General features: G+C 47.9%; 1 protein-coding gene across 1 annotated transcript in view; it reads right to left on the reverse strand.

Moving 5' to 3' along the window:
- The window catches only part of MSN (moesin), a 47541-nt gene extending 42054 nt beyond the window's left edge, over positions 1-5487 (reverse strand). The window contains exon 1 of the mRNA XM_040614300.1: positions 5352-5487. Within this exon, the coding sequence (XP_040470234.1) occupies positions 5352-5363 (12 nt within the window). The 5' untranslated portion in view covers positions 5364-5487. The remainder of the gene's footprint in view (positions 1-5351) is intronic.
- Positions 5488-9442: the final 3955 nt, after the last annotated feature.

The following is a 9442-nucleotide window of genomic DNA, read 5'->3' on the forward strand; positions in this document are numbered from 1 at the left end:
AAAAAAAAAAAAATCAGCCAAATAAGGCTGAGCTGCAGCAAGCCAGGAAAGAGTCCAGGAGATGACGTCGCCAGAGGAAGCTTTTAGTCAGTTTCCCTTATAAACTGGCGCAGGGCCAGAGCTACCTCTTCCAGAGGGGTTTTCTGTGAAAGCCTCAGTTGATCAGCAAGGCCAAGCAGAGCCCAGCCGCTCAGCCAGGGCCCTGTTCCCCCTGCACGCCCAGCTTCCCGAGAAGCAAAAGCAGAAGGTGCTCGAATAGTGCCGTTTCGGTTCTCCAGCTGGCTTTCACGTTGCTACCTTGGGAGCGCAGCAAGCTCTGCGCAGGAGGATTGCGCTTCAGACCAGACATTATACATAAAAAAACTGAAACAAGTTTCCTCTAGAGGCAGTGATGCCATTTCCTGTCAAAAAAAGGAGTCCATATTAAGAAATCTTATGAACTATCCTCACGAGAACAGCAACTGTAATTAACCTTCAGGGGCGATTAATCAGACGAGGCAGATCACCCCAAGGAAAGCACGGCAACCCCTCACAGGTCCAAAGAAGGTACCACCTTTAAGTGCTAAGGGGACAGGGTATCTGCAAGAAGTGAGTGACAACCAACCCCTGATACTAGGCACTCTTTTCCTTACAGGATTCTTACAGCAGAAGCAGCAGACCTAAAGCTTTCCCTGGCCTCCTTTTATTCTGTGCACCCCACCAACCTGCTTCTTGCTTATCTGCCTCAAGCAAGAAATCAAGAGGTCAAAAGCAAGAGAAAGGACTCAGCTAATTCTCTAGAATCTCTGGTAGGCACTCTTATGCCTAACACTGTCACATTAAAGTTTTAAGAACTGGATCATGATGAACAATTCAGACCAGGGACTCAGAACAGTTCCTGCTCACTACAGTCTGAAGCCGCTGTAACTGATGTTTTCTGCGCAATGCTACCAATTAGGCACAAGGCTTGCCATAACAAGGGGAAGCAAGATTTTATCAACATATAAAAACAAAGTTAATGCTAGTTTATCAATGGTGTTCTTTAAACTCCTCATCTAACTTTAACAGAGAGGGCCCAGAAGTACGTACCAAACAGAAGCTTCTGCTAACTATCAGGCTTAACTGCTTTATCAGCACAAGGGGTAAGACCTTACTATTCTTGCAGGATCTAGGCACCAAGCTGATGAACACAATACAAGCCTGGGTGTACAGGCCTTTTCTGTTTTGTAAAATCCCATGGTAGGTGTAAAGCTACATATAATTCAGATAGTTCATTGTATACCGGTCCAGTAGTTTACCTGGTTCCACTGTACACTCAGCATGTTTTAGCTGATGTTGCTTCTGAAGTACAAAGTCATCTGAAATTCACCAACAGCGGCAACACAGATTTCTATATAAAGCAATGTCTTTGCGAGTTCTCAAAGACACCTTTTTACAGCAACTCCATGTATCTGATAGCATTAGAAGAAAGGTACAATGAATTGAGCTTGCCTAAGAAGCTAGCACCAGTGTCACACCAAAGTCTGTCTTAACTTTGATCAGCACTGCCAAGCTTCCCAAGTTGTACTGAGTAAGGCACAGGGGGAGATAAAACACCAAAGGATTGGTCCTCAGGTAAGACAGAAGGCATACGGAATGCTCATGGCACAGCAGGATCCAAACCCTGAGCATCAAAAGAAAAGTGTCCATCCATCACAAGTCATGGTTTCTGTCACTGTACACCCTTCCCCCTCAGCTTTCAAGACTTCTTAGCAAATTACACACACACACAAAAATAACTAAATAAAATCACCCAAACAAGTGTAGCACTCTGCTCATAGGTGCCATCTTATTGCAGCATTTGGTAGCAAGTAGCTACACATACAGAAATCAATCAGAAGACTGATACCTACCTCAGTCTCTCACTTACCTTTCTCCTAACCCAACCTACTCAGTTCCAAAGAACAGAGTGAGATATGCTTCAAGGACCTCTGGAGCCCAACTGGGAATCAGGACCATCACTTTAAGCTACAGACAGGGTCCCTGAGGGCCCTGATGGCTATTGCTACACCAAGTTTTAGAAGTATTAAGGGAAAAGGCAACAGCAGAAGACTTGTTCAAAAAATTCCTAACTGGCATCATAGAACTGAGACCTATGAATCTTACTGTTCTTTTGTGCTGAAGATTTCATGCTTGTCCAAGCTGATTTTCTCTGCAGTAACTTTGTCCTAGAAACCTGGAGATTTATGTTCTGAACAGAAACACTTAGTTCTGCTAATACAATAAGAGGAGTCCAAATTTCATTATACCTTAGTTTGAATGTTTCTGTGTTCGCGAGATCAGCTCTCATTAAACCCATTTCTCTACAATGACTAACTAGAGACTACATTACATAGGAATGCTCAAGTCCTAGTGATAGGACAGTTGAATGCACACCTCATACATGACAGCTGCTCACGTTTCAAGTCCAGCAGCATATCCATTCATATAGCCACAAAGTAAGTACATTCATTCATAGGCAAAATAGTTAATGAATCCTGATAAGAGAAGTGCTGCTTTTTCCTAACAGCTGAAACCACAGTAAAGCATCAGCCCATGAAATGGGCATGACCCGTACAAAAAAAGGTCACTTTCCCTCCCACTCCTCCCATTAAGATGGTTTTTGTAATACTGAAGTTCAAGTTGGGCTTGGACTAGCCATCAACATGACAGCTCATTCACTTCCATCAAGATCTGGAACCGAGCATGACTTCCAACTCTGCACAGGCTGAAATGAATCAGTGAGACCAGGACTCTAGTCAGTAAGCATGAGATCAGAACCTACTCACACCCAACGAACAGACTTCTCACAGCTGGAGGAGAGACTTTTCAGAGCTTGAGGATGGCTTCCAAGAGGCATCTTAGCACACCACTGTTTCCACCCCTCCGCAATACAAAGCATGGGGAGAATTATATGCCCTCTTTGGTGTGTGCTTTAACTGTTTAGATCTTGCAAACTTTTCAGAACAAAAAAACCCTATAAACCAGAAGTGGCTGCATACCTGTAAGATCACTCTAGACAAAACAGTGAAGCTTTCCTGCTGAGAGCATGGTGGGATCAGTAGGCTGATCTCTGATGGACTTCCTAGGTAGCCTGCAAGGCTTCCAGCAACCAAACCCCCCAAACACAGTCGGTATGCTTCACAATAGCAAATCACGTGCCACTGGTTCAAAGGTTACCAGAGTGAATCTTGGATTCCTATTAATAGCGCACCAAAGCATAGTGCCACTTGTAGCAAATCTCATGCAGCAAAATGGCAATCTCTATCTAGATGTGTTAACGTTTAGCCTAGCTTAGTGAGGAGTAGGGACTCAGAACTCAACAGGTTTTGCTGCACAAGCCACACATCAGTGTGTTCTGTAAGCTTGGCAAGATGAATGATAAGAGCTACCAAACACTTTAGACACAAATGTTTTTCCTGCCCAGCCAGAACTGTTCCCTGGAACACTTCCTCCATCTGTCTTCTTCACAATGGATTTATTTTTGTGATGAAGCCCACATATAGCTACATCTAACTGCTCAAGTTCCACCTACATTTGACCTTGACTGAGGAGTCTCACTTGCAGTTTACTGTTTTGTTAATTAAGTAGCTATTAACAAATCTTAAGCTAACACACTAGCAGTCATGTTTCTTTCACATGAAGAACTGATTTCACAGTTATGCCAGCATATCCTGTTCCTGCAAACCACAGCTTGAGAAATAATGTTTAAAATATTATTTCAGTTGGGTCCACAACTAGGGCAGATGGGGCAGGAAACCAAAGGCTGATACAGCAGGAGGCCTGCAGCTCTGCACCTCAGCATGTGTGCACACAACTGAAGCGTGTTCTGCAGTGCCTGTGGTGTGCAACACACAGCACCACAGCAAACCACTTGCATTAGAGATGTTTTCAAAAGTTCTGAAAGCAGAACTGCTCTGTCAGATCCAGAAAGCAGCAGGCTGAGAAGGCAAACCCAGCCCAGGGTGTGTCTGCAGATGGAAAGGCTGCCACCAGCCCCTTCTAGCGAGCGCAGAGTCCCAGCAATTGGGCTCAGCCTGTTAGTGGAAGTTCTGCCTCACAAGCGTGATATGCAGGACTTCTGGGCTGATACACACTAAAAGGAGTTGCTCCTCACAACACCAAACTCTCTAGCTAAAAGGCCTCAACTGCACGTTACATGGAAGTCCCACAACCTGAGCTACTTCTGTTATTCTTGCTGAACTTGTTGCCTGTATTTGTATTTATTTTTAGGGAGTGAAGATTTACATCAGTGCTGATGTTTGAAGAAAGGCCTTTCTAAAGTTTCAGAAAATGGCATCTTACCTTTTCCTTGGCTTAAGGCTGATATAATTTAGATGTTGATGTTTAAAATAATAATAATAATCCAGCTACTGTCGCAGAGAGCTGGCGTTTAAGACAGCAGGAAAGGCAGAAGTCAGTCAGACAGGCATTTAGTATCTATTTCAAAGTAATAAAATTAAACTAGCTGTTAAAAAAAAAATAATCGGGGCGGATTCCATTTCGACTTCCACTGGCATAGGGGTGGGGTTTTGTTTCCGGTGTTTTTTTCTTTTTCTCCCCTTTACATAAACCACAGACTCTCAGCTTAAACATTAGATATTCTCAGGCGTTCCAGATCACTCCCAGTGAGGTAACATCCAGAGCCTTCCAGCCTGCTCCTTCCTGTTTTATCAATGACAGGCTAGGACCAATTCTTTGAGGAGAAACTAAATGGAAAAACCCCATGCTCCTCATTAGTCACCGATCTCCTGCTGCGAGAAGGGAGAGTCAAGTACGGGCTTGACCAGACTTCTCTGAAGCACCAAGATCTCTCCAGCCAAGAAATACCTTGAGTCAAGCTGGGACAAGGCTCCCTAGCAACTCAAGCTGAGTAATTACGAGTTGTGAAAGCCCGATCTTCTCCCGGGCGCAGCACAGAGGCGGCAGCCATGGCCCTCACTCACCGCCCTCCGGGCCCCGCGGAGCTCCCGCGCTCCGAGGCGGCCGCACGGCCCCAGCCCCGCAGGGCGCTGCCCGCCACGCCGTTACACAGCCCTGGCGGGCCCCGGCCCGGCCCCTCGGGCGGTGGGCGGGGAGCGGCCGGGGAGGGGAAGCACAAGATGGAGGGGCTGGCGGCTCCGCTCCCCCCCCGACCGCTGCCCTCCTTCCCCCTCTCCTCTCTGCCGCCGGGCCGAGCCGCCGGCGCCTCCCGCGCCTCGCCGCCGGGCGGGCCGCAGGCGGGAGGGGCCCGCCCGAGGCCGCCACCGTCCTCTCCCGCCGCCAGGCCCGGCCGCCGCCACACCAGCCCCGGGCGCCGGCCCCGCTCGGCCACCGCCGAGGGCCGCCAACGCAGCCGAGCCCCCCACACCCACCGTTTTCGGCATCTTCCCGGCGGACTAGGCACGGCAGGTCGCTCCTCCGACGCCGGTGGTGCTCTCTGCGGGCTCCGTGCTACTTCTAACGGAACTCCGCGCCGCGCCTTTCCCGGCTCGCCCGCCCGCCCGCCCTGCCGCAAGCCCCGCCCGGCCCCGCCTCCCGACCCGGCCCGGCCCGGCCCGCCCTGCTGGCCCGCCGGCCTGCGGGGCTGCACGCGGAGACACCGGCCCGGCCCCCTGCGCCGCCCGGCCCAGCCTCCAGCGCCGGCCTGCGGGACTGGGCGGGCGTCGCCGCCGAGCCCGCGGAGGCCTCGCCGCGGCGGGGGGGCGAAGCGTTTGCGGCCGTCCGCGACGCAGCGGCGCCCGGCAAACCGGCAGCAGAGCCCCGCCGGGGCGAAAGCCGGGGGGCTTCCAGCGCCCCAGAGCTGGGTGCTGGGACAGCCGTGAGCGCCGACATTTATTTGCCTGTCAGGTGCTCCTGGGACTGCTGGGCCTTGCTAAAAGCGTTATTGAAAATAATAACGCTCTTCTGGGGGCGGCTGCGCTGCCCGCAAGCCAGAGCACCAAGGGGCGGTGGATCCTTTTGTCCCCCGGTCGGCCACAGTCGGGCGCGCTCGGGGCGCGGCTGGGGGGGGTGCAGTCGGAGGCCCCTCGGTCCTCAGCACATTCAGGGGGCAGCGAGGTTCTGTGGTTCTCATAGCCCTGCGTTCTGCTGCAGAGCAACATCCAACTCCAGGTGCTGCAAAAACATGAGGGGCTGCGGCTCCCGGAGCCTGGCGGGCAAACCGCCGCGCCTCACCACCTGCCTCAGAGCCCCCGTTGTGTCCGGGGGGCGACCCCGCCGCGGGGGTCACGGTCCACAGTCACGGGTGCGAATCGCTCAGGCACGTGCCAGAGCTGCCAGCGCCATCGGTGCCTTGGAACCACTGACTGGGAATCAAGGTCCAGCATGTCCGTAGGGATTTGAGGAAGCCGCCTCATCTCATTTGGGACTTTGAACATAACTGTCAAACAGCGACCCAAGTCCTATTTTCTCCCAGAAAAAAACCAAAAAAGTCATTCATTTTAAAGTTAACAACTTGTGTCCAGAAGAAGGAGATGAAACGTTCTCAACAAGTTCAACGTCTTATTTTTTAAGGACAGTGGAAACCTACCTTCCTGATTCTCTTGAATTTTGTCTTCTTGCCAAAGGTGCTAAACATTTTCAATCTTTAAGCCATCTGAATTGACAGAAAGACCACGCAGGCTAGCTGTACTTCATTCCTACTTTTTTTTCCCAGCATGTTGAGTAAATGAAGATTGTTTTAATATGAGAACACATAAATTCAGATGTAAAATAGGAAGAGAGCAAGCCAAACTCTACTAGTACAGACTCCTGGTGAGTAAACTCTTCTTTAATCTTATTACAGAATTCTGCTGGGATTAACATTAAACTGAGGTCTGTTGGGGAATGACATCGGATTCATAATAACACTTTGTACATCTTTAAAAAACGCAGTTCATTCAAAAGATCTCAAAGTGCCTTTTAAATACCCATAATTAAATCCTTGGGGTCTGCAGAAAGGAATTTTTCCCCCAAGGAATAATATTGTTATAAATGTATATGTAATATAACACAAATAATTTTTAAACGAGAGGCTTCTGAAATGTGTTGATTTTCTTTTTCAATGTAAGGTTTCCTCACCATGCAGCATTATGTGAGAAAGAGAAAATCCAGAGTAGTTCTCACCCTACAAAAAAGAAAAAATAAGTTTGTAAGAGACGCGGCCTTGCCTCACCACAGAATAAACTAGGACTAATTCTAAAGAGAATAATAAAACTATTCCTGTACCCACCTGGTAGGAGATGGAAATGGGGTCCATGAGCTTTGTTTGCTTCATCTGAATATGCAGGTTTCAGCTAAACTAGAATCTCTGTGCTGTGTCTACATAGGAAAAAGCATCAGTATAGTTGGATTGGTGTAAATTGGTGTAACTTTTCTACACAAAAAGTCACAGGGTCCCTAAATGCCTGTTCTAAAAACTTGTCTTCATTTTCTGACTTGTTTTTACATAGAGACTGTCTTAGACTCAGTCAAACAAAGGATTCCACTTGTTTCCTACAGAAACTGATGTTGATGGGGAGAGCTCAATTCTGCTTCTGTTGGGACTTTTATTCCAACATTTCTTGATAAGACTGAGGTAACTGTTTGGAGGATTTAATCATTCTTTATCACGAAGATGATAAAACTTCAGATGATAAAAGTCTAGCTATTCCCTTGCCAAATACATGGAGCCGTAGTTTAGCATCCAGGGACCTAATGTTTTCTTCATAGTTCTAATGACAGGAGCCGTGATGCAAACAAAGCCCCATGCCAGTGAAACAATCAGATCCAAAGCAACTGCATTCCCACTCACAGTGTGCCAGGCATTGCCTGTGTGTACAGAAAGTCACAAACTGTATGTCAAACAGTCTCCAAACAGTCTGAAAGGGTGAGACAAAGCAAGGTGAATTCTACAGCATGACAGCCACTTCTTTCTCACACCAGCCACTTCTCTTGTCCTTCCTCTCTATCACTTGTAGCAGTAGCCAAACAAAATACACCATCCATGCCACTTTGAATGACAAGGGTTCCCCGCAACAGGCGCACTAGTCTCTATGCTTTACTTCCTCTCCTGTTTCTTCCTTTCCTCTTCCCCATCCCCATTGCAGGGGAGGACAAGACATCTGCAGCATTTGAAGGGCACATTGCTCCAGCTACAGTGTCCCGAGGAATTCCTGCTGCAGAGGTGGTGCACCAAGATCTCGCCTCCCCCGCGGACCTCTCCTTTGCCAGCTGCTGAGGAGGACTGGTGCTATCAAGCAGCCGGTTTGCGGTTTGCAGAGCCCCCCCTGCCTGGGCTTGTGTGAAAACAAGCACATCTGTGGATTCCTTGAGAGCCACAGGCAGGGCTTATCTCTTCTCTCGGACTGCAGGTTGAGATTCCAAGGTGTAAAAGTGTCAGCTGACCAAAGATCTTCCCTGCAGGAGTCTGTAGAGAGGAGCAACATTACTCAGGGCCTCAAAAATGCTGTTATTTCCAGACTGCTCAGAGCTCAAGTAACATTAAAGTATTTTGGAATTGGATTAGGCCAGGATGACATTAAGCATTCTCCTGGGAGGAGGTCTGGTATTTCACTGAGGATTTATTGTCTTGGTTTCATTTACCTCAAACCTTTTGTAGTAGTACCTTCTTTTAAGCAGAAAAACCATGTAAATTATTTGGTCTGAAATACTAGAATTATTTAGCATGAGCACTTAAACAAGGGGCCATTTTGTCAGCATATAGCTGTTTTGCACTAATGCTGGGTAACTTGAACTGCTCTTTGCATAGCTTTGACATAAGACAGAGGCCTTGTTCCATCCAGCTTGCTGCAATGTAATTAAAATAAACAAGCAAACACAAAAAAACCCTCAAAGCAAAGGTGTTCCATACTGGAAGGTGTATTTCAGAGAGCTGAAATAAATTTAGTTTCATTCACATAGCAAAGGGAGGCACAAAATGAAATTGTTACCATAGTATGAGAACTATGCCTTCATCACACAGTAGTCCTGGGTTGTCCTCTATTTAAAATTAACCAGCATGGTTACGAGGTATTCTCTGAATAGCAGGTAAGCTTCTTTCTCTTGCTCTTACGGTTTCCTGCTGCTCAGACATTAATGCCTACCAGCTGACAGTATGATGCCTTCAGCGATGATCTTGTATCATTTCAGTGTTTGATTGTGTTTAGAGGTGAAAAGCATTTTCTCTCCCAAACAAACACAATCCCTATTTACAAACACCCTTGCTTCTTTAACGCCTCTATGCCTTGAGCATCAGGTAATCTTTTGCTCTGTTTCTCAAGCTGGGAGGATGGGAGGGGCAAAGCAAAGGGAGAGCAGTCCACATTTAGGGAGGCAGGATTTGAAAAGGCTGAGAATAATCCCATTCCCACTCAGCTTCTGGGATGGGGCAGAAGCTGATGGAGCCAATGCATGTGTGACCCCGTTTATCTGCCATCTTTTTTCTTTAGGTCCAGAACATTTAGTGCCTTGGGGCAGCAGTGCACAGGCATGCACAATCTGCTCT

This window comes from Falco naumanni, chromosome 14 (assembly GCF_017639655.2).
Source record: "Falco naumanni isolate bFalNau1 chromosome 14, bFalNau1.pat, whole genome shotgun sequence".
Lineage (NCBI taxonomy): Eukaryota > Metazoa > Chordata > Aves > Falconiformes > Falconidae > Falco > Falco naumanni.